This window comes from Oryzias latipes, chromosome 1 (genome assembly GCF_002234675.1).
Source record: "Oryzias latipes chromosome 1, ASM223467v1".
NCBI lineage: Eukaryota > Metazoa > Chordata > Actinopteri > Beloniformes > Adrianichthyidae > Oryzias > Oryzias latipes.
Genome location: NC_019859.2, coordinates 22,036,686 through 22,062,189, shown reverse-complemented (window position 1 = coordinate 22,062,189; position 25,504 = coordinate 22,036,686). Strand labels below are relative to the sequence as shown.

Sequence of the window (25,504 nt, the reverse complement as noted above, 5' to 3'; positions counted from 1 at the left end):
TGGTTGTGATTTATTAAGGGAAAGATGCGTAGGATGTGCGTGCGCACGGTTTTATAAATCCGAATATTTCTGTGCGTACGCACCTCCTATGTTTGATCCGTACGCCACTTCTGACGCAAATCCTACGCAAAGTTTTATAAATGAGGCCCCTGGTCATAATTGCTGATGGTTGGGTTCCCCCACTAGGGATGAGGTAGGGAACAGAAGATCAGTGCCCCCCACCCCCTCTTCCTTGTGTAATGTGTGTGTGTTTGAGTGTATGGTGTGATGGGGTAAGGGATGTGTGTGATAAAAGTTGCTGTTAAAATGGCCAGGTAGGTCACTGAGAAGACACCTTCTGCTTACTGGCAGTGATATCCAAGCAGTGATACCACAATGTCCACTGGCGTGCGCTCACGTGAAACCCTTGTGCTATCCTAGGCACTTTAACATTGGGTGTGGGGTCATCCAGACCCAATAGACAGTGCGCTGAACCTTTCTTCTTCAATAATTTGTGAACCTGACTGGTGTCCATGGATTACATGAAATCTTTCCACCTTTATCCACCTTTGTCATGGTAGGGAGAACATGTCAACGTAAGGGTGGGGTCATCTAAGATAGCTCAAGGGTTAAATCACAGACAGCAAAGCAGGACAGGACAAATTGCTGCCCCAGCGCTCCTAATGATGTTGTCCTATAGATTTAAACATGAAGGTGCTTTATTGGTTTTTAAAATTCAGCCAGAGATTTTTGTTCTTGTTAGGCTGTTACTGGCCAACAGAACCTCTAAAGACCTGTTTCCACGTCTGCAATAAAACTAAAAGACAGCATATTGAGAACAAAGAGAAAGAAAAAAATTAATTTAGTCGCATAAAAACTGTAACAGTGAGTTTTTTTCCTGAACTAAATAAAGCTTTCATTTGTAGATTTTAGGTAAACGTTTCTGTCCATACACTCCTCTTAGCTTGGATTGTACCTTCAGTTGCATTTAGCATGGTTCATCTATTATGTCCTACAGCAGTCCTGGACTGCAAGGACCAGATTGTTGTAACAGTGAATGACCCCTCACGCACACAAACAAAAAAGGGGGGAAAAATTGCATCACGTTAGGTGAAATCATCAAAAAATGAATGGGACCACAATCTCTTATGGGGCACAAAAAAATAGTTCAACTAACAAATCCAGAATGCACGTCTCCAGAATATTCAAAGGAAGTTCTGAAATTATTTTTTAAATTTATTTGATCTTTTATTTTACTCCTTTTACATTTTAGCTGTAATTCCACTTTCCCTCCGATGGATCCTCCATATCGGGGATGGCCCCTTCCCAGTGAGCGGGGTCGCTGCGATGGAATGTCTCAGGTCCGGCTCTTTGTCTGAACCTGGGCGGGGTGTCACTGATGTGGACATGTCCTAAAAACATCATTTCCCCAACCATAGTACAAAGCCAGGTTTCTGCATTGCATCCTTTTTGTCCTTTTATCACAGCGAGAGAGTACATGTGTGTGTGTGTGTGGGGGGGGGGATCTTGGGAAACAACTTCTTTCCTTCAGTTTGAGCATTGAAGATGGGTCATGGTTGGTTCTTTCAACATGAAAATGACCCAAAGCACACAGTCAGGAGAACCAAGGAGTGGCTCTGTAAGAAGCATATCAAGGTTCTGGAGTGGCCTAGCCAGTCTCCAGACCTCAACCCAACAGAAAATCTTTTGAGGGGAGTTCAAACTCAGTGTTTCTTAGCCCAGAAATTTGAAGGATCTATAGAAGATCTGTGTGGAGGAGTGGCCCAAAATCCCTCCTACAGTGTGTGCCAATTTGGTGAAAACTACAGGAAACGTTTGACCTGTGTAATCGCAAACAAAGACTACTGTACCTTGGACATCACAATGATTTTCTCAGGTGTTCAAATACTTATTTGCAACAGTAACGTGCAAAGAAATAATTTCAAAATAATGCAATGTGATATACAGATGTTTTGTTTAGATTTATGTCTCTCACTGTGGACATGCACCTAAGATGAAAATTTCCGACCCCTCCATGATTTCTAAGAGAGAACTTGCAAGATCACAGGGTTTTCAAATACTTCTTTGCCTCACTGTATTATAGGATGGCTACAGGATCTACGGCTTCGTAGCCTTTTGTGGCCAAGTGTACATGGCAATTGTTCACATTTTCCACACAATATGGGGGGAAAAAAACGTGTTCAAATAATCTTCATGAATTGCTGGTTTCAGGCACCTTCCGTCCGTGAAACCAGGGTTCGAATCCGGGCTGCTCCCTATTCCCTTCTCTACTTCTGTGCCGGTCCCAAGCCCGGATAAAATTGAGAGGGTTGCGTCAGGAAGGGCATCCGGCGTAAAACATTGCCAAGTTAACCATGCAATTTATCCTCGAAGGGGAGGTTGATTCGCTGTGGCGACCCCTGATGGGAAAAGCCGAAAGTGAAAGGAAGGAAGGATGCTACAAGGCTAAGTCTACAACCACGACCAAAGTTTTGTTGGCCTATGACCATGTAAAGAAAACACTATCTTGAATTTTCAAATAAATAAATGAAAATAATAATAATAATAACCTTCAGACCCAGGTACAAATTTAAACTCCTCCTTCAGATTATAATCTATATCCTCATAACCTCTTGAGAATCATTCAGCATCTACTTGGCGGGAAAAATTGGAATTAGAAGTTGCAGATTTTGAAGGCATAAGCATGGCGTCCTCGCAAAAGTGGCATTCCCCTGTTGCTTCCCCTTTTTTTTTTAACCGGAAATTTGTAATAATTTAATATATGAATCCCAGGCTCAAAACTAAGCGACACAATGTGACATGAATGGTTTTTAGATGCCTTTTCGGGCTAAAAAATCAATGTGGCAACACTGAATGTCATTACTTCCTCTAAGCTTGTTTATGAGTTGCTTTAGAAACATAAACATTGTTTTTAATCTATATTTGTATTATTATGGCATAATGTAGTGCAGTCTTATTAAAAATTGCTCAATGACATCATGATGCATCTTTAATATATGGAGTCGTGATGTGGAAGTTCGCCGGCGGCAAGAGAGAGAGAGAGAGAGAAATAGAGAGAAGAGAGCGAGGGAGCGAGCGCGTGCTCTGAATCCCTGAACAGACTCATCCACGACGCCCACACTTCCGATGGAGCGGAACCCTGTGTTGAGACGGGATCCGTCCGCGTCTCAGAGCTACTGGTACCGAGAGCAGGAGGATGTCGGTGACGTTGTGAAGCCATTTCAGCCCGCCGAGCGGAAGTAATTTGATCCCCGCGGTCACTCACAGAGGATCCAGGCTTTCAGCCGCACCGCCTGTCCGCTGTCAACTGTTGCTTATTTCCACTGTAAATGAATCTTGACAGGTAGGAGCTTCCCTCTCTCTGATTGTTACAGGGCAGATATAGAAACTACAGGTAAAATAGAGAAAAGCATCCTTGTTTTCTGGCTGCTGCAGACATGAGTGAGCCTTTCCCTCAACATTTTCAATTACCTGCTACGGAGCCCTGGACAAGACATTTTTAAAAAGTTCTCTAAAACTAGCATTGTGAATGCATAGATTGGTATTTTGGGCATTCAAATTACTATTTTGTGTGCATAAATTGCTAATTTGTTGCAGCAAATTAGCATTTTTTGAACGCAATAAACCAACTTATGTGCACAAAATGCTAACTTAAGCCCGAAAAAACCTTAAGTCGCGTGCACAAAATTTCAATTTGTTCACTCAAAATACTAACTTAAGTAAACAAAATGTTAATTTGCGTGCACGTAAGGTTAACTTTTGTGCACAGAATGTTAATACCATGCTAATTTTTGCATACGAAATAATAATTTGTATGCACAAAATGATAACTTGTGCACACAAAATACTAATAGGGTGCACAAAATGCTATATGTGTAAAAAACGCTAACATATGCCCACAAAATGCTAACTTGTGCACTCAAAATGCTAATTTGGTGCACAAAATGCTAACTTCTGTGCACAGACTGTTAATACAAAGCTCATTTGTGGCCACAAACAGCTATTTGTGCAGACACAATCAGACAATACAAACGCGAAACGTCTTCCAGTCCTCCTCTTCCTTATGGTGTGTCTAATCTATCATTTTAAGCAATTTCAAAAATAAAAACCATTGAAACAACTGGCTTTATGTATTTTCAGATTTATGTTTGGCAGTTTAATGATTTCTTGTATTTGTTTTTTCACATTGCTATCAAATATTTCTACTTTCATCCAGGTCTCCCTCTTTGTTATTTTTATGGTTTGCTTCAATGTTTTATATTTTCTATAAAAGCTGAGAGAATACTTTAGAAAAAGAGAAATCAATTTACCACATTTTTTTTTAATGTTTTTTGCTGCATCAAACAACGTACTGCAAAACTTTGTTTTTAGTTTTGATACTTAAAATGCAATTATTTATTTTTTGGTTTGATTTCCTTTGCATCAAAATAAATGAAAAACAACCTTTTTTTTTAAAGAGCATGTATACCTATTTCCTGGATGTAAATCCTGCTGACACATTCTTTGGTTCCTAATATGATGTGTTTTAAATATTCCTAATAAGCGTAATACCACTTCTTTTGCACACCAGCTGTCTGTATTTGACAGGGAGAATTCTCAAAATGAATTCTATTATAGTCATTGCACACAAAATAATAAAAAGAAATTATTTACTTTATATATATATATATATATATATATATATATATATATATATATATATATATATATATATATATATATATATATATATAAAAAGGGAAAATAAATATGTATTTACAGTAACATTTGATTTGATACATTTAGTTAAATTCTATAAAAAAAAAAAAACTGGGAACGAATCAAACTAGATGATTTTTACGGTTAATCCAATATCATTCCTAAAGACCAAAATGTCTTACCTATTTAAGTGACCACCAGATTAGATGGAAGGCTTTTGCTGTATTGAACAGCAACAATGGAGAGGAAAACTATGAAAGTTTAGGAAGAAACCTCGAGCATATGTCATAGAACAAAAGTAATACAGGTTAGTAACTGTGTTATTGAAATAAATAGGTGAACAGTAAGAAGGTGGAGGAAAATATCAAGTAAATATTGCAACTGACCACAACTGATAAAATTATTTTACTTTTTAGAAGGTCAGGCAGGAAGCAGCTCAAGGAACCCTAAAAATATATGAAACGTATGATAAGAGCAGGCTGGCTAACTTAAAAGGCCTGATGTCTGCAAACAAGTATATATGTGTAAGTTTGTTTAAAATCCCACTCCGACTATCTTTGAATTGATTTTTAAATCGTTCCCGGTCTTTGTTTTTTTAATTATGAAGATGCAGTTTTTAGCCAAATCTTAACACTTATGTTGGTTTCCAGGACATAGTTTCTGCAGAGCAGCAGGAGTTCATTAGAAGTTCTACTCTGAGTTGTGGGTGGGACTGTTAGTGCAGAGTGAGCCTGCCCCCATTCCCCATCACCCTTTTGTTTACACTTTCTCCCACTAGTTTACAGCTCTTCACAACCTCAACCTAACATTACTGGTGCAACAAAAATATTGAGCAGTACTGGACCAATCCAGCTATTTAGTTTTAAACCAGATTCAAGCTCAGACGAGGAAAACAAAGACGTACATGGATCTATTCGTCTGCAAGTGGATGAATCAAATCCATCACCGATTGCAGATTTTACATGACAACTACAAGCTTTTTCAAGCAGCATTTTTTCATCTGCTCCAGATTCACAAGAAATGCATTTTTAAGTTTAATTTTATAAATGTCCATCATGTGAAAAATTCTACAAGAACATGTTACAAACACCAAAAAAGACCATTTTCATTGGAATGGGTCCTTGATGTTTCTCTTTAATCCAAAACACAAACATGTAAAATACTGTATAACATCATATATTTATACAAAAAATGTAAACAATGAAAAACTACATGTTAATGAAACTGGTGAGGTTTCTAAAACTCCTGTCCTTTAGTTTGCAGTAAAAACAAATAATTCACTATTGAAGGAAAAACTAACTGTGTATGTATCTGGTCTTTCCCATCACCCTGAGACAATTGTTACAATCTCCCCACAAGTCTTCTCCTCTGTCCGTGGTTGTGTCTCTAATCTTGGCCTTTAGCCCAACAGTTGGAGAAAGCCATTAATGACCTGCCAGGACAGGGGCTGACGCACGCTCCCACTCCAAAGGGAGAGTCAGTCATCGAGACAGACAGAGGGAAGCTGCTGTTGGACACAGGAAGCCTTTTATTTAGGGCAGGGCAGTGAGTTTCTGGGCTGAGGCTGTTGGAATTAATAGCTCGGAAAGAGTGTCACTCTAAAAACAGCTGTTAGGTGAGAGACAACACAGAGGAGAAGAAAGTTCATGGTGAGGCCTCTCTTTTGTGTCATTTGCCTCCTACTATCACAGGTTTCCTGTTGCAATAACAAGGTATGGGACTTCTGCAGTGAGAAGAGCACACATTTTATTGAGTGTGCAAAAATTGCACAAAGGGCTAATTGTAGGGCACATGTGTCAAACTCATGGCCCGCGGGCCAAATATGGCCCGCCGTGTCATTTTATGTGGCTTGCGAGAGCATAAAAGCTTTTAATTTATTAAAATAAAAAATAAAAATTGGTATGTATTTATTCATATTTAGGGGGAATTGGACTTGAAATATGGGATTAGGCAACTATACATTAGGACTTAAACTCTGTCCATATAACCTGACAGGATCAAATGTAAAAGGATTTATGCAAGAGTAACAAGCAAACATATGTTTTCTATGCAACTGTAATTGTCACTTTAAAAAGTTTTCATAAATAAATAAATGCTTTTTTAACATTAAGGAGTAGTTACATTTCTTTTTCATTACATTTAGTTACATGTATACGTTATATCTGGCCCTTTGAGGACAACCACTATGCTGATGTGGCCCTCAGTGAAAATGAGTTTGACATCCCTGCTGTAGAGTGTGTTCAAAAAGCAGGGTGATTTCTTTTCCTTTTTGCCTAAATTGTTCTATGGAATAAATCAGTGTATATTTTATTTTGAATTTCTTAAGTAGATCTTGAATTAGACTTGACTGTCTGTGTGTTCTGCATTTGAAGAACGGGCACAGACAGGACCTAATCTAGGTCTCTTATGCAATCAAGCTCTACAGCATGCAGCCTTTAAGTAGAGAGGTATTGTTTTGGTTTATGTGTGAAGTGCTCTCTTTGTCCATTAAGCTGCATTTTCATTTAATCCCAGAGGAGATGGAGCAGCTACAGAGGCAACACAGAATCAGAGAAGGAGTTTTCTGTTGTCAAGAAAAAGACAATCCCTGCTCGGCAGTTTCCATGACAACGGTGACATCACTGATGTATGCAGAGCTACATCCTGAGCTATTATGCATTCCTTGCGAGCGCTTCTTCAATCTGTTCTATGTTTAGAGTCCCAGATTCAAATAGCTGTGCACGTATGTGTTTCTTCTGTGCGTGAACATCCCAGCATCACTGTACACATGACAGAAATCCTCCAGAAGCCTCTGGATGGTTACTGATTGTTACTCGGCAACAGTTGCCTTGACAACAAGTTAAGGCATAATCTGGAGCTGCTAAGCAAAGATGGATGGTGGGGATATATTTTATTAGCAGCTCTGGAAACGATCATATTATTAATAGAACTTAACACAGCTTGTGTTTACAAACAGAGATGAATGTTTAACGTTCACATGATCATTGAATTTCAAAAAGCCCTGGTTTTTATTGAAAATGTGTTTTTGTCTCTGTGTTGCATATATGCATATTTACCTGGTTGGAGGTGAAGCCCTTTCACTTTAGTTCCAGGGTTTTCTAGTTGGTTATTATTATCTTGTGGGTGTGATTAAGAAGACTTCAGGACACCACAACGCCTGAAGTTTATTTGGTTCTTCAAACGTGACACTTAGTATTTTTAAACAACTATCAACTAACAGGGACAATAGCTGAGGCATCATGCTTATTGAAGGCCATCCAAAGAAAACAGGGATTGAAACAAAACTGAACATCAAGCTGACAAATATGCCACAAACATACAATCAAAACACTTAACCAAATACATGTTCATGTTAAACACATCCACACAAATACATACATATATTATGTAAGCAGATTAAAAAAAAAATTCTCAAGTTTGTTTTGTTAGCTTGTCAATGGGGCCACTGCAGAAATAATGTCTTTTCTGCTGTTTGTTTAGCGGAGTGTAAATATGAGGAAATAGGGTTTTCATAACTCACTGAAAAAATAATACTGTTCCTGACTGTCAACATCAAAGGTCTTTACAGTCACGGCTAAACTCTCTTCACCACAACAAACATGGGAAAGTGCTATTATCTTACAATCAAACCTGCCAAACCAAGTCCTAATATTTAGATCAAATGATTTTACCTCAAAAGACTCACAAAATATGATTAATGTTATTTTAAAAACAATCTGAATCAGTGGTTACAACCTAAAACCTATAAACTTTGATTCTGTTTAATTTCAAGACAAAAATTGTTTTGTTACTGTGGGAAAATACATTTAAATAAATGTTGTTGTAGGAAACAAGAAGAAAAAAGTTGTGAAAACCTTTTCCATCTTATAACATATTCTAAAGTAAGGAATTCAGGATCAGATGTTGCATGTTCTCCCCGTGCATGCTTGGGCTTTCTCCGGGGACTCTGGCTTCCTCCCCCCATCCAAAAACATGGTTAATTGGTGACTTTAAATTTTGAATGTGAGTATGCCCTGTCCAGGGTGTCCCCTGCCTTCGCCCACAAGTGGCCGGGATAGGCCCCAGTTGCCCCGTGACCCCGAAAGGGACAAAACGGATTTAGAAGATGGATGTTGCTGCAACTGTTCAGACATGCAAATGCATGATTGTGACATGCTATCAGTTTGCTTAGTATGTAAGTTAACTCTAGGTTCAAGCATCCACAAACCATAGAAAGCCCTGCAAACTTTAATTTGATAAGTTGAAAACAATAAAGGTCTTGAAGTCTATAACTTTTGCTATTTTTCTTTTTCAATAACACAATACAATAACTTCTAATCTTACGTAAACTTTTACAGATTAGGGTTAAGATGATGGATTCTGATTCATATTTATGATATATAATGTGTTTTTAGATTTATGAACAAACGCGTTCCTTCTAACAAGAGATACCAGCCCACGGAATATGAGCATGCAGCCAACTGTGCAACGCATGCGGTGAGTGTGCACTTAAACATGCATTACAGATTAAGTGCTCCACTCAGGAAAAAGATATCAATGATTATCCAGGAAATAAATGTGCCACAACTATTTTTGGAAATGCATGTGCATGATTTTACAGTCCATCCTGCAGATGTGCCCGCTTTCCTCTCTGATCTCACTTATGGTGTGACATCTTTCAGTTGTGGATAATTCCCAGCCTGCTCGGCAGCTTGGTGTTGCATTTCTGGTCAGAGGACCAGTGGGAGCGCCTGTCAGCCTGGGTGTATGGGGCGGGACTCAGCTCGCTCTTCATCATCTCCACCCTGTTCCACACTGTGGCCTGGAAGAAGAGCCATCTCCGGTACTCACAAACTCAGACAACATGCACTCAAAATCAGCCACGTCATGCCATTTGTGTTAAACAAAGACACTTTCTTCAGGTCTGTGGAGCAATGTTTCCACATGTGTGACAGGATGGTCATCTACTTCTTCATTGCCGCTTCCTACGCTCCTTGGTAAACAGCCCAGCCTCTTCAGTGTGTGAGAGTGTGGGTAGATGCACTCCCTCCATGCTGCAGCTCTGATTACAGCTTCATCTTCATCTGTTGATGTTTTTCCAGGTTGAACCTGCGGGAGCTGGGTCCGTGGGCGTGCCACATGCGCTGGCTGGTGTGGGTTATGGCGTCTTTTGGAACCACCTACGTTTTCTTCTTTCACGAGAGGTTTGTTCCCAGTTCACACACAACAAAAGTCTGCCAAGTGACATTTTTCGGTTTTTAGTGAAGATCTGATGCTATAAATACGGTGAGAACATCCTGCATAAGACTGATTTCCCTTCTTTCACATCCAAACCATGACTTTAAAATACATTTTAATCTACATTTTATTGAGCCAAAATCTTCTCTGAAAACTTTTTTCTTTTGCTTGTGTCACACCTTTTTGTGCTTAGTGCATAAAGAGGAGGTAACAGCAGCACAACAAAAGAACACTCTCATCTGCATGAGGGAAAACAGGGAAAAAACAAAAGAAACGGAGGAAAACCTGGTGAACTTTCAAAATCTAGCTTAGAAAATATGGAAGCGATTCTGTAGGATAATTAAAAATAAAAGTCAAAACCAGAAATGCTTTTTCATTTTCAAAATGAAGCTGCATCAAATGACTCAAAATTAAAATGAAAAATCAATACTTAAAAATGCCTTTTCATTTTCTACTTAAAACCGCTTATTCTGTGTCATAATTAAAATGAAACTGCAAAGAGGGGATTGCATTTTCATTTTCACATCCACCCTGCGAATAGTGTCACATAATTAATTCGAATTAGCATTTCCAGAGGGGAGGGGCGATGACGTCAGCGCCATCTGCGTCTGACATTATGACACAGAATAAGCTGTTTTTAAGTAGAAATGAAAAAGCATTTTGAAGTATTGATTTTTAATTTTGAATCCTTTGATGCAGCTTCATTTTGAAAATGAAAAAGCATTTCTGTTAATCCATTTTAATTGTCAAATTAGACATTTCTAAATGAATTTTGCTACACATTTACCAGAGAACCTTTTGAAAATGAAATGTCAAATACCATTTTCTTTATCATTTTAATTAAGTGACAGAATAAGCGATGTCGAAGAAGAAAAAGAAAAAGCGGTTTAGCGGATTACTTTTTCATTTTAATTTTGAGTCAAAAAATGCAGCTTCATTTTGAAAATGAAAAAGCATTTCTGGTTTTGACTTTTATTTTTAATTATGCTACAGAATCACATCCATAATTAAACACAGCACCAATTCTACATATTCAAAAAAGTTGGGGGTTTTTTTGTAAAAAGAAAATTTTATGAATTGCTGATAGCAAAAAAGTTATATAATTTGACTTTCTCAGGTGTGGGATACTTAAATGTTGACCTTAAGTCTATTTTTTCTTATTATTATATGTTACATGTTGCTTTAAAATGGCCATACAGACTGTAAATTTAAAAAAGTAATTTTCTACAGTTTTATGTCAGTGATCTGACATTTATTAGACATGAATATTCCATTGAATGTTTGACTCCAATGTGTAAAGATAAATCATGAGAGATTATGCATGCGCACACAATCAAAGAAATTCTCTTCTGGCCTAGCTTTAAAGTTTTGATTGTAACTTTACAAGAATATTTTAGGTCTCTTTCTAACTTTTTTTGCTTTACATTTGCTTTGCATAAAGGCAGGATTTAAAAATGAATTATTAAGTCAAATCTATTTTATCTACACATAGAAGATGTATTTCATTAAATGCATGGATTTATTTTTCTAAAGCATTTTCTCGGATTTTATTTAGAAAGTCTTTTTTTTAAAATACATTTTAATATTAGAATGTTTTTTTTTGTATAAAACTCTTACCCTTATTTATTTTACACTGCTAGCTATAAAAGTTGAAGCAGTTAACTTGTGCATCCAAATGAAATAAATGCAGTAGTGTTACAGTAATATCCAACCTTAAACTCAATACTTATGGAGAAATTATGGAGATTTTTAGGCTTGATACAACCCTGCTGCTTTAGCACCACATGCACACATAGTAAGACCCTGACTCTTGATAGTGCAGGGATTCCCCCAGTAAGAGCTCTGAGGATCAATAAATCAGCAATAATGTACAGACATTTATCATTGTTAATCAATTCAAACACAAAAAACTTGTTGCATCATCTCTGCGATAGGCCTGCCTTTTGTTTTGGCTTTTAAATAATGTTGCTGCCATTTTGTCAAGTGTCATGAAAAAGCAGACTGAGCTCTTGTGCTCTTACCCATTTACAGGTACAAGCTCGTGGAGTTGATCTGCTACACGGTGATGGGAGTGTTTCCCGCCCTTGTTATCGTCTCAATGGTAAGACGGGGCCCCTTTTTTAAGAGTGTAGCAAAAACGACACAATATTAACCCGATGCATCTCCTTCAGTCAGAGCAGTCGGGGTTGTTTGAGCTGCTGGTCGGCGGAGCCTGCTATTGCCTTGGTATGATCTTCTTCAAAAGTGACGGCATCGTTCCGTTCGCTCACGCCATTTGGCACCTGTTTGTCGCCATGGGAGCAGCTGTACATTACTACGCCATCTGGAAGTACCTCTATGCCGCCTCGCCGTCTCAGTTCCAGACCTCCAGGTGACATCAGTGCTGATCTCATGTGAGGCGACTCCTGGGATTGGACTGCTTCTTGGAGTTGATTCAAGCTAATTCAGGGGTTGCTTCATCTGGAGGCTTTCAGAGTGGGAGTATACTTACCATGTGACCTCATTGAGATAAAAACTGCCACTGCGTTCAGGTGACCTAAATCAGCTCATAAAGTCTAAGATTTCTACTTTCAACATTAAGGTTTCTTCCCAATCCTGCTGAATTCAGCACTAAAACTTAAGTTTGTGGTTTCACAGGTCTGATTACAATCACATCAAGCTGGGGGTTTTTTAAAGTCCCACTCTGATTATCTTTTGATCTATTTTTGAAGCATCGCAGTGGTCTTTTATTTATTATTATGCTGTTTTTAGCCTAAATAAAAAAACTGGGGGGTTTTCCAGAAAGCAAGTTATGCTAGTTACCACAGTAAGTTTGAGGGTAAGAGGTATGTTTCAGGGTATGCTTAGGTTCCATAGCAACTCATGCTCTGAACATAACCTGGTCTGGAGCAGGTTTAGTTGAAGGTTAGTTTGTTTTCAGAGAGGTGAAGCAGCATGACGTGCCATTTGAAGAGGATTTAGTGGATGAAGAAGCTCAGATACTTTTTCCACCATGAGAGGGTGATAAGACCACGTATGGATGTTGTAGAGATAAACTTTTTTACATTGATCTAACTTAATTATTTGCTTCAGTTAAGATAAATATATTTTTTTGTGTTTAGTCAGCTTAAAAATAACACATAGTTGTCAGACAGTTATTTTACTTTCATTCAAATTAATTCAATTAAGTAGGTGTAACTTTGGTGCTGCTGTTAGATCGTCAGCGCAAGGAATTGTGGGATACCATTCCCTTTGCCTGTCTGGACGGATTTGGGTACAAGTGTAGGTTTTTGTCTAAATATGTTTAGGTGTAGCTGTTTTACTGTGTTTTGCAGAGTTATTTTATTCTGTTATGGTTGATTCTTTCTGCACCATGAGTGAGAGGGAAGGAGAGGATGATGAGGCTATTTAGCACCACTGGTACAACAGTATGGAATAAGACTGTAACCCTTGTGCTATCTTAGGGACTTTACCATTGGGAGTTGGGTCATCTAGACCCACTAGACAGTGCTCTGAACCTTTTTTCTTCAATGATTTGTGATCTTCACTGGTGTCCATGGATTACATGAAATCTTTCCACCTTTATCCACCTTTGTCATGGTAGGGAGAACACGTCAATGTAAGGGTGGGGTCATCTAAGATAGCACAAGGGTTAAGTTACAGAGTTACAGATTTAATGAGTAATTAAATGCATGGTACATATTGTAACTCCAGGCTCAAACATAGACATATGAGAGTTCAAAAGTACAATAAATAAATATGGAAAAACATTTAATTGAATTGGAGTGATATGACATTCAGTTAGATAAATGTGTAAATTTGAGTTGTAAAAAAGATATTGAGTTGGATAGACATAAGAAATTAGGTTTAATAAATTTAACTCAATTACTTGTTACCAATTGAATCAATTCATTTAAGTTTTATAAGTTGTATACATATACATCACAATGTAATTGGAAATAAGATCAGAAACTCGTGCGTTTACTTTGTTCGTTCTTTATCTCCAAGCAGAAACTCTTTCTTTTGCGGATGCAGCCGTATTACTTTTTTGATAATCTTCATATGCCGTCATTAAAATCTCTGACTACATCTCACTGAAGTATAGCGCTCTCTTTTTTTCTCCACGCGTTTCCATGGTGACTCTGGAAATCGGCAATCCATTGAGAATGTCTTTATGTACTTGTGTGCACGCGCATTAACCCAGGGTTACCAAGTCGAACGTAATTACGCTAACTCATATCCGGTCTTTTGGAACCGACATACCCAGAGTGAGCAAGTTCAGGTGGATTTCAGCCAGACTTCAGGGTTAAAGTCAGGGTAGTTTAAATGTGCCTTCTGGAAAAAAAACCTATATCGCTTTCTAGGACATAGCTTCTGCAGAGTGTGACAGACTGGCGAACTGTCTACGGTGTACCAGGCCTTCGCCCACAAGTGGCCGGGATAGGCTCCGGCAACCCCGTGACCCCAAAAGGGATAAAACGGCAGAAGGTGCATGAATACGTTTCTGCAAAGCGCCAGGAATTCATAAGAAATCACCTCTGAGTTGTGGGCGGGACTGTTGGGATGGAGTAAGTTCACCACCCCTTCCAGTCATCTGTCTGTTCACCCAGTTTCCTGCAAGCTTACTGCCCCTCACACCCCCAACTTAACATTACCAGTGCAACAAAAATGGTGAGCATTATCAGAGCCATCCAACCGTACAGTTTGGGGGCCAGATGTCAGCTCAGATGAGGAAAACAAAGACGCACATGGATCCAGTCAGGATGGATGCATCAGAATGGAGCGGAGCAGGGAGGTTGTGCCCTGCTACAGGCTTTTTCCAATGACAATTTTTCATCTGCTCCTGATTCACAAGGGTTTACAGAAAGAAAAACTCAAAAATGCCATTTTAATTTTAATTTTCTTCTTCATCAGAAAAATGCCACAAGAACATGTTTAAAACACCAGAGTGGGTCTTAATTTTAATTAATTAAGTTTAATTGTATCTTAAATAAATTTCACAATACAAAAGGTCAAACACATTAACCTTATTAAATTTGGTAAAAATAAAAATAAAAATAAAGAGTTGGGGGTCTTAATAACAAAGCATACAAAGTCCTTTATGATGACAGTTAAACAAAAAAAATAGGTAGCTAATGCAGCAATATGAAGAAAACAACAGCAAAACTAGTTATTGATATGACAAAACTAAGATCTAGAAAAAAAGTTTCTAAAATTATTCACCAAATTGAGATTTAATTTAGTGAATTTTGGAAACAGCTCATGTAGCCAGAAAGCCTTCCAGCCATTTGTTTTCCTCTTTCACAAATGTGTCAAGCCTGGAAATTCTGCTTTGCAGCTTCTGGATTTCATCTCAAGATTCACCGGAAATTTAAGGATAAGATTATACCAGGTACTCAGAGACTTAATGAGCAGATAAGGTCATTTGAAGGCATCATTGGATAAGCGATGGAGTGTGCAAACACCAAAAACACGCCATGTTGAATATAAATGTAAAATCCCAATGTTACCCAGGAATTCTGAGTCATTCCAGTGATGGCGAGTCCTCAATCCGTGGAGCATGTCCAGATTCAGCATTCACAGGCTGAAAAGCTGACATGCTCTTCATGTCAGGAGGAGGAAATGTTTACAATTAGCTGCCTTGACTATTGACGGCCCTTTTAGTGTCATCATTGTTGAAAGCATTTGTGCACTTACTACAGAGACTGCCACATTTTAAGCTTCAAATTCTAATCCAGCGCTCCTGCTGGAAGTGTTATTACTGTCGCATTTATTAGCCAGGCTGTCGAGACAGTTTGCTTTGAACAAAAGTGGCTTCTGTTAGTGATAACTCTCATTTTAATGTCAAGCATGACTAGAATGGTGAGGTTTTTGTGTTCGATATTTATAATCCTGGAGGCTTTTTCTGTGCTTGTCTGCATTTATTTACAGCTCAGAATATCAAGCATATTTACTGAATCTTAATATTACAGTGCAGTTCATGAGGTTTAGTGAGGGAAAATGCCATCAGAACAGTTTAAACAGTATTTATCAGCTGTACAGTGTATATTTGGTAACTTAAAAAGAAATAGATGTTTTTATTTCAATGTGTTGTAAATACAAAACTGTAGTTTGCCTAAATTATCTTGTTTATTCTAAAAAGAGAACCAAAATCCAACTCAGCACTGCCAAAAAAAAAACAAGATGACTCCCTCTGGGAGGGAAGCTGAAGGACGGTTGAACAACTTTGGTCAGAAAAAAGCATCTCAGGTGTGCGTTGTTTCTACAGCTGCCCTTGTGTGTCTGTATCCGATTCGACACTTATTGGCTCCAACGATGTTTACATGTAAGCACATGATCAAGTTATCTGAAGTTGTGAATGGATGCAGAGTTAAAGGGAAACTCATTCAATTTTCACTACCAGGATCTGGACTATTTTGGCCTAAAAGAGCACAAATTCACAGACAAGCATCAGTCATGCTGGTCTGGTTGTGTAGGTGCTGCTGCTGTTCATGTGAAGGTTAATGTTGACTCTGCACCCTTCCTCGCAGCACTATGTGCTGACGCACTTCTCCAAATGGTGCAGTGTCCTAAAGTTATTTTTTTATTTAAATATGTTTTACATGTTTGTGTATATTTGGAAAAGAACAAAAGAAAAGGACACACCTTTAAAGGCACAATGACAACTGATATAAAACTCTAAGAGATCATAATACACAACCAGAAAGAGTCCTGCTTGGGTAGATCTGCCACAAAAACAAGCCTATTATTGTTAAATTTGCGCCAAAATAAAGAAAGTCTCCCGGTGATAAACACTTGTTTGCTCTTTCTTTGCATATTTCATAAGTGTTGCAGCTGATGAAATCCTCCGAAGGGTGGGTGTTGCTTTATTGTAGGAAATAAAGGTTCAGAAATGGTGGGATGGGGCACCACGACTTTATTTCTTTAGCTTTTTTGTTTTTTAATGTTAAGCCAAAGTGGAGACAAAGCAAATGGAAACATAAAAATGTGGACCAAAGCAATCACAGTGAACAGAACATGCAGGAACAATATGAATTTATTACAGAAAAAATAAATTCCTAACAAATTAGGTTTGTTTATGCCTCCATGTCAAAAATATGCTAATTTACAACATAAGAAGCAGAAGTTGGGAAATTTTTTATTACAAATAAAAAATGTCCCTATCACTGATTCAGATGGCTTGATAAACAATATTTCACAATAATAGCTGAAATTACATTCAGTGTTTGAATAAAGACTTGTGCACCAGAATAGTCTAAATTCTTTGTTCATGTTTCAATCATAGCTGTAATGAAGAAGACGATTTGTCATATTTAAATAAATGTGGATTTATTAGCTGCATAGCAGTCATTTATAAACTCTGAGAATCATTTTGCTCTGTGATTGTAGAGCCGGTACCTGCTTTCAGTTCACTTCTTGTATTTCTTTCTGTTCCATCTAAATTACTCAATTGATATATGAATCCTCATAAAGTGTCAATACTTTTTTTATATTAATTGGTTTATCTGTGGTGATTTTCTTTTTTTTGTGCCGTGAAAAGTTGAACTGAGGCCAACAATGCTTCTATATTTTCTATTATGATTGTAATAAAAGGCCTTTTCTTGCAGTAGGTTGTTGTTTCCATTATTGCAACCAAGGTGTCACTTGAAAACTCAAACTCAAACTTTATTTATATAGCACCTTTCATTTCAGTTAAAAACACAAAGCGCTTAAGATAAAAGCAGATAAAACAGTCAAAAAACCCGAAAATTGTTAAAAACAGCAAACAAAGGACAATCACACAAAGATGGGACCCCTCCCTCACCACCCCCCACGCCACCCACACTCACACCCCACCCACCCAGTTCCCCCAGTAGAACCCTGAACAGAAACAAAGAACTGCAGCTAAAAGAAGGTCTGGCTTGGTACTGCCGTGAGGAAACGATATGATGGGGATCCATTTATTCCAAGGCCCAGCCCGACCACAGGGGTCACTACCACAGCGCCCGCACAGCACAGAGCAGCCCAGGGCCCACTCCATGGCTATTAGACCACAGAGCGGGACCCCAGCCCTCCCAACCAGAATGGGCACCACAGCAATAGCACCCCCTACAGGTCAAGCCGGTGGTGCCCCAGAAAAATGGATCCCCAAGAGGAAACACTGGAGTTAAAAACATCAGAATAAAAATTATCATAAAATAACAACACTAAAAATAGAAAAAAGATAAAAAATAAAATAAGATTTAAATATTTTAGTATTTAAAAAATAAAATACGTAAAACTGATTAAAACATAACCTACGTATCATTGGTAAAATAACAAAAAGAATAGTAAATTAAAAACAGAGATAATAATAGTCCTTACAAATAAATAAATGAATAAATACGTAAATAAATAAATTAATAAATAGATAGATAAAAAATACAAAAGACATAGGAAATGATCAAAGTCATGTAAAAGCCAGACTAAAAAGGTGGGTCTTGAGCCTCTTCTAAACCTCTACAGTCTCTGCAGCCCTGAGGCTCTCTGGCAGGCCGTTCCACAGGCGAGGGCCGTAATGGCAGAACGAAGCCTCACCATGTGTCCTGGTCCTCACCTTAGGGACAACTAAGAGGCCAGTGCCAGAGGACCTCAGGGTCCGCGAGGGTTCGTATTTTAAAATAACATCATTTAAATAAGAAGGCCCAAGACCATTAAAACATTAGTAAACCATTAAAATAACTTTAAAATCAATCCTGAAACGTACAGGGAGCCAATGCAGAGACTTTAAAATAGGTGTAATGTGTAAAAGCAGAAGATTGTTTTATTGTAAATCTAGAATCATCAAATCAAATCATGGAACTGGCGGAAATAACTTGAGAAGAGCACTGGAAAAATAACAGTTTTCAATTTTTTACATTTAAGTTATAGGTTGCAGACAAAATAAAAAAAGCATAACAATGTTAAAAACATCTTCAACTCAGTTGTGTGTATTCAAATGTTTACAACGCTCTGTGCACATAAAGGTAAGAATAAAACACTATCAGATGTATTTAAAGGTTGTCGTTCACCTTTTAGCATATCCCTTCATGGGTCGCCACAGCGAGCCAGCTTTCACTGATTCACACATTTGGTTTGGAAGCATTTTCTACACCGGATGTCCTTCCTGAACCACCCCTGTATTTTATGCAGGCTGGGAACAGGCACAGGGAGACTCTTTTAAAGGTACTATATGAAACAACGTCCTTTCACAATCAGTTACAGACACAAGAGCTGTTTCACCATGAAAATCTGGTGACAAGATCCCTGGGTGGATAGGTGTTGTTGCTAGAACGGCTTTAGTCATGACCTCATCTGACATGAGCATCTTTCAAAGACTTTTATGCTGCAGCTCATTTATGAATGTTACTGAGCTTCTTACTCGTCCTCTTTAACCCTTGTGCTATCCTAGGCACTTTAACATTGGGAGTTGGGTCATCTAGACCCACTAGACAGTGCTCTGAACCTTTTTTCTTCAATGATTTGTGATCTTCACTGGTGTCCATGGATTACATGAAAATCTTTCCACCTTTATCCACCTTTGTCATGGTAGGGAGAACACGTCAATGGAAGGGTGGGGTCATCTAAGATAGCACAAGGGTTAATATTACATATTTACATACAGTACAGACCAAAAGTTAGGACACACTTTCTCTTTCAAAGAGTTTTTTCTTTATTTTCATGACTATGAAAATTGTAGATTCACACTGAAGGCATCAAAACTATGAATTAAAACATGTGGAATTTTTTAATTGATTTGAAATATTTGTTTATTTTTCACATAATGAGGTTCCAGCTCAACAAACACATGAAAACAGGATTTCAGAAAATTAGAATCCCCTGGAGAAATTACTGTTTACTTCTCAGTTTTTGCACACAAAACAAAGTCAGATATGATTTCATCAAATCAATAAAAATTGAAATCTTGATATCTTCAATAGTTCAATACTATTTGCGGCTCGTGCTGGAATATTAATTCTTCATCATCCAGATCCTCAGTGAAAGGAATCATGAAGTCCTGTAGAACATTCTGCTAGACTATTGCAGTGATTTTGGGTTGAAAAAAGATGAGTCTACCAACAACAGCGCTGGACATTGCAGCCCAAATCATGACTGACTGTGGAGATTTCACAGTTTAATTTTTTTGAATGGTGTGGTATTTTAATTTTTGGTGTAGGGTCTTTATATTTATACCTTTTATTTTGAACACCTGAGATCTCACTCTCAGACTGCACATACCTCATGTGTCCCCCAGGGGGTGCAGTTGCCATGGATTTGTAACCCGCAGCTCAGGTGTACGGAGGTGCAGCGGCTCGGGTTTTTCCGGCGCGTCTCGGCAGCCGATCCGTGGCGTGGATGTGGGAATGCGGTTGCCGGTGGCTGTGGGCATTTGTGGACGCTCAGCAGAGATGTGCGCACGGGGAAGGGAGCACACCGCGGCTGGTTGTCCTGCTGCTTAGCCGGCTGTGTCGCGGGGATGCGGGTGGGAACCCTGGACGGCGGGGTGTATCTGAAACCGGGACGGCAGTCCGTTTCTCTCCCCCCCTGCTCGTTCTTTGTATATTTTTATTTGGGGGGTGGGAGGATTGAGAGAGGAGCTCAGGATTCCCCAACAGCACCATGGAGACGCGCATTGCAGACAACGTGAGTACCAACAGGAGAGCCCCCACGGGAGTGGGCTCGGCACCGGTGAAATCCTTCACTCAACTTTTTATCCACCTACTCTGCCAATGAGAAAATGCTATCGGCCCACAGTTTTTAGGATACTGCGTGCCCATTTTTGCTCATTTCTCTGTGGCTTTCAGGCATGGAATTAGCCCAACTAAATACCTGCATTGTAACGAGACTGATTAATGTTATTGCAAACACCTGCTGACCGGAGCAGGCCGCTCCGTGAGTTTGTAGTGGTGCCTGACGGCTCATTAGCGGATTAATTCTGAGGCTTTTCTCATGTCGTTTGTTGCTACGGCGGTTGCTATGGACGACCAGTGAATCCAAAGTGGTAAACAGACGGACAGACAGTGGCTGATAAAGACCTGCAGTATTTCTGGACCAAATCTCTATTCGGCTGTAAAGTTTTCCCTTATGTGGTCATTCATTTCGAACAAATTAAATTAAAATAAATAAATAATCAGAGAACAAGCAGGTCAGGTTTCAGCTACTAAACCCGTTTGCAACCTCCTGAGTCCTTTAAAACGACGCATCCACACATAAAGTCTGTCTTTTTTGTGTTGTTTTTTTGCGTTTGTGTGTAGAGACAGGAGGGGTTTCCTGGATTGAGTTAACTGCTGCCAAGTAGCCAGATTATTTTGGATTAGCAGGCCTTTCAAACAGTCACGTTATCCCACCAGCCCTTGCAGAGTCAGCTACAACACCAAGCCCATTTGGCTGACTGCCCTTTTACAAAAAAAAAAAAGAAAAAGAAAGAAGAAGTCACAACATAAGAGGGCACAAGGTGCCATCCATGCAGCTGCATCCCACCCTACTTTCATCCGAGGCTGTTTCTGCAGTAAAATGAACTGCACTGGTCCAGCAGGCCATGCTTTAGAATGGTTTGTTTTCTAAATGAGTCTTCCATCTTTTTGTGCAAAAGAAACAAATATTCTGGTTGGAACAAAAATTATATATATATATATATATATATATATATATATATATATATATATATATATATATATATATATATATATATATATATATATATATATATATATATATATATATATATATATATATATATATATACTGGCAAAAAAAACTTGGGATTTAGAAGAAAAAATGTCTGTTCTTTGCAGGGAATATCCATTTTTAATCAAATGTGTATAATATATTGTGCCTCTTATTTCAGTTTTAGTTTTTGTTGTGTTGTTTTAGCAATGCTTTTATGATTGTATTTTTGAATGGTTGTATAAACACAACTGTTGCTCAAAAAGTCCTTGGATTATTTTGGGTTTATGCATTTTATCTGTAGCTAATGACTAACTAAGTAAAGACTAACAGGATCATCAGTAAACAAAGAATATATTTGTCAAAATGTACATCATTCTATGGTTAAGGTCTGCAGGCTTTATGTACCATGGTTGCAAATCCAACCATATGTGCTTTAAGCATTTGCAGTGTTGCTTTTTTCTTTTTTTTTAGTTTTTGCTAATGTTAAGATTTATTAAAGCCCATTAAGCAAATTAAACTAATTTATTTTCATTTATATTGCAATTTAGGAAATCAATGATCTAATGTCTTCAGCATCTAACTTAGTTTTACTGAGACTTAAATCTCAACACAACATAAAAAATGTGTTTTAAAATGGCCTAGAGCAGGTGTCTACAGCCTGTTTTTTGTTCACCAAAACTTAATAGAAGCAACAAATTCCTGTTTTACACTTTAAAAAAATCCAATAGTCCTTTGTATTAATGTTAATTTCAACTGAAATTTTGCCTTTTTGGAATAAATAAAAACATTAAAATATAAGAAGAAGAAAGGATTTTATTCTAATCATAAAATTGATTTTTACGCCAGACAATTGCACAAAAGTAAGACACTATTGTACTTCAACAAAATGCCAATCAACAAAGTCTTTACATTTATATAAGTCTACTGTGTCATTCTTTTCCCTACTTGCCAAAGTTAACCTAAATATAAATGTGACTTATTGATGTAAGATATAATACAGAAAGTATATGTACTTGTAAAACAAAGTTTTAATCCCTTCCAGACAGAAACTAAACATTGTTTATTATTATCCTAGTAATAAACAGATCCTAAAGAAGATCCAACTCCATACCAAATGTTTTGCTAAGTTTTTTAAATTTGTGCTTTCTGGAGGGAACACAATGCCTCTTGATGTATTGAACTATCAAAAAACTTTACAAAGTTTGTCTTACTGTTTATAGGAGCACCTTAGACATAAAGTCATAGCAAACTCAATTCAAACCATTGCTACAATTATTTTATTGCCTTCAGCCGGAGAGCCACAATAGAGGGATCAAAGAGCCACATGTGGCCCCAGAGCCTCAGGTTGCCGACCTCCGCCTAAATAATGAAGTGGCCTAGACTATAAGTGGACATTTTTGCAATTTTAAGTGTGATTAATACTCTTCTTAAAAGTGGCTTCAATGGAGATTGTTTTGTCTCCTCAGTGTGAAAGGTGACAGTGGAAATGAAGTTCAAAACATTTGATGAGCGGCTGTAAGTCTTTCTCCAGAGCTCCAGAGCACAAACTACTGGAAAGACTTAACTGCATCAAGGTGCCTTTATGAAGCTCTGAGTCCTTTTTCTGTAAGTCACATTTAAATGCTGCCAAATCTTTATCAACTAGTCTTTTTTTTTAATACAAATATGGACACCGATATGTAAATATTAGTAAAGATTATTAATTATTTGTCTCATCACCCATTTTCAGTGTTACTATTTCAGTAGTGCTAGTATTACACTCATGGTTGTGATTTTTTTTGTTGCTATAGTTGCAGCGTTTGTGACACAAACCCCATCACCATGTTCTACGGTTCTTCCTCTGGGGCCAGTATGTCCCTGCCGTCCAAGAGCCGCCTGAAACGCCAGAGCAGGACCTTTACTCAGGTGGAAGCACACAGACATAAGCAACATGCTGTGGGGTTTTGGTTCGACATTTCAAGGTTTGGTTTTCATTCAGGCAAACAAAATAGATTACTTAAAAAAAAAACTTACTCTTAAAGACCCACTCTGAGGAAAATAGTTTTTTGTTTTTTTCTACATGTTTTTGTGGCATTTTTGTTTTTAAATGATGGACATATCGAAAAAATAATTAAGATTAAAATTGCGTTTCTAAATATTTAATTCTTTAAATAATTGTGAATCAGGAATGGATGAAAAAAGGCAGTTTGAAAAAGAGTGTACATGTGATATTACAAATGGTGCTGGATGTTTCAAGCTCTCAGCAACACGAAGGGGTAGAGGGGGCGGGGTTGCTCCATGCCAACTGTCCCACCCACAACTCGGACACAAATTTTTATTAAAATACTGCTGCTCTGCAGAAACTGTGTCTAAGAAAACGACACAGGCTTTTTGATTTTGGCTAAAAACAGCATAATCATAATAAAACGACCACAGGGAACTAATGGTGCAACAATTCATTTTGACAATGATTTGTTTCAAATAATAATTTGTGTTTGACGATACGATTCATTAACAACATCGGTTCATTTTGAAAAATGTGACTGGATCTGATTTACTGACCTAAAATCGATCCAGGACATCTTTAACCCAACATTCCACCAGTGTGACTCAGAGATAAACACCTGGGTACTGAAGAGTGCAGGTGAAATTTTCCAGATTCCTTGTATTTCTTGCAAAATAATCAAGTTTAAACTAGACATGTGTACAAATAAACAAGTAAACAAGAACTGACAAATCCATTCTCATTTAGTTCAGCCCACTGTTGTTCTTCTTCATCCAAATAATCCAAAGGGAACATTATTAGAACATTCTAGCACACTGTATGCTCACATGTCTTTGCTCAATCCAAAGTGTTTCCACACATTGGACTGGTATGATGGACTGACCATTCTTTGCTGCATCAAGTGTGTGTTGTCCACTGCGATGGACCTTGGTCATTTTTATCTTTTAAACTTACCATGTCTCAATCCAAAAGTATTTTCCAATATCGATATTATCGATTTATTTCATTTTGAAACAATTTTATAATGATTTATGTTGACTTGATTAACAACTTGCCTTAGGAAAGCTGATCTGGTTGGATCGTTGAAATATAAATCAATTAATCAATTAAGTTAATTAATCGTTACACCTTACTGGGAACGCTTTTAAAATTACTCAAAAGATGACCAGAGTGGGTTTTTCAAACAACTTAATGTTTTTCTTTTTGCAGTTTTAAAAGAAAACTGTTATTATCCAACTCATGTGTTTATTTGTTCATGCCACACCTCTCTATCAGCCTTCATTACCTTCATCAAAACTTTATTCTTAGTGCACATCATGCATTGATCTCACACCTGCAGCCGCTGTTTTAACACTGGAATCCTCTCATTCAAAGAGCACAGTGTGGCTCATGTTTAGATGCAGCAGTTCAGCAGGGCATTCATTATTGCTTCTGTCTACCAGGTCTTGTACCGCACACTGAGTTACAGAGACAGAGTCCCTGCAGAAGCTGGAACGAACACCCGTTGCGACCGGCGTTCTACCACTGAACCCCCAGAGCGGCCAGCAGACGACCCAGCTGAACTCTCCACACAGAGTTCGGCCCCGGGGGTGCTGAAGATATTTGGAGATGAAATCTGTGCTGGTGCCAACTACAAGAGCGTCCTGGCCACGCCGCGCTCAAGTGCTCAGGAACTTGTGAAAGAAGCACTTGAGCGTTACTCGCTCAACAAAGATGCAGCTCGTTCTTATGTGCTGTGTGACGTGATTGGGCGTCTAGAAGATGGAGGTGGGATCACAACAGGAGCAGTGTGGCGGACTGAGTGCCTGCGAGCCCTGGGAGATAACGAGAAGCCGCTGTTGCTCCAGGAACTATGGAAACCCAGAGAGGGCCACGCTCGAAGATTTGAGCTGCGTAGGAGAGCAGAGGTTGAGGAACTCAATGCCAAGGACAAGGACACCGTCACTGCTGGTGAGGGGA

General features: G+C 38.3%; 2 protein-coding genes across 4 annotated transcripts in view; both read left to right on the top strand.

Annotated features, from left to right (window-relative positions):
- The first annotated feature begins 3,065 nt into the window (after nucleotides 1-3,065).
- On the top strand, nucleotides 3,066-12,678 carry LOC101164530 (monocyte to macrophage differentiation factor 2). Its single transcript, XM_004085316.4, has 7 exons — nucleotides 3,066-3,343; nucleotides 9,093-9,174; nucleotides 9,360-9,520; nucleotides 9,600-9,674; nucleotides 9,780-9,881; nucleotides 11,947-12,016; nucleotides 12,087-12,678. Exons 1-7 carry the CDS (start codon nucleotides 3,330-3,332, stop codon nucleotides 12,288-12,290), a joined length of 708 nt encoding a protein of 235 aa, XP_004085364.2. The 5' UTR covers nucleotides 3,066-3,329; the 3' UTR covers nucleotides 12,291-12,678.
- A 7,451-nt stretch (nucleotides 12,679-20,129) lies between these two features.
- The window catches only part of radil (Rap associating with DIL domain), a 28,231-nt gene continuing 22,856 nt past the window's right edge, over nucleotides 20,130-25,504 (top strand). For 2 of the 3 annotated variants that reach the window (XM_023958389.1, XM_023958385.1), the window contains exons 1-4: nucleotides 20,131-20,535; nucleotides 23,028-23,166; nucleotides 23,352-23,466; nucleotides 24,988-25,495. In XM_023958389.1, coding sequence (XP_023814157.1) covers nucleotides 23,383-23,466; nucleotides 24,988-25,495 — 592 coding nt within the window. In that variant the 5' untranslated portion in view covers nucleotides 20,131-20,535; nucleotides 23,028-23,166; nucleotides 23,352-23,382. Of the gene's footprint in view, nucleotides 20,536-23,027; nucleotides 23,167-23,351; nucleotides 23,467-24,987; nucleotides 25,496-25,504 lie in introns of all 3 variants that reach the window. The other variant, XM_023958381.1, reaches the window with a different exon arrangement.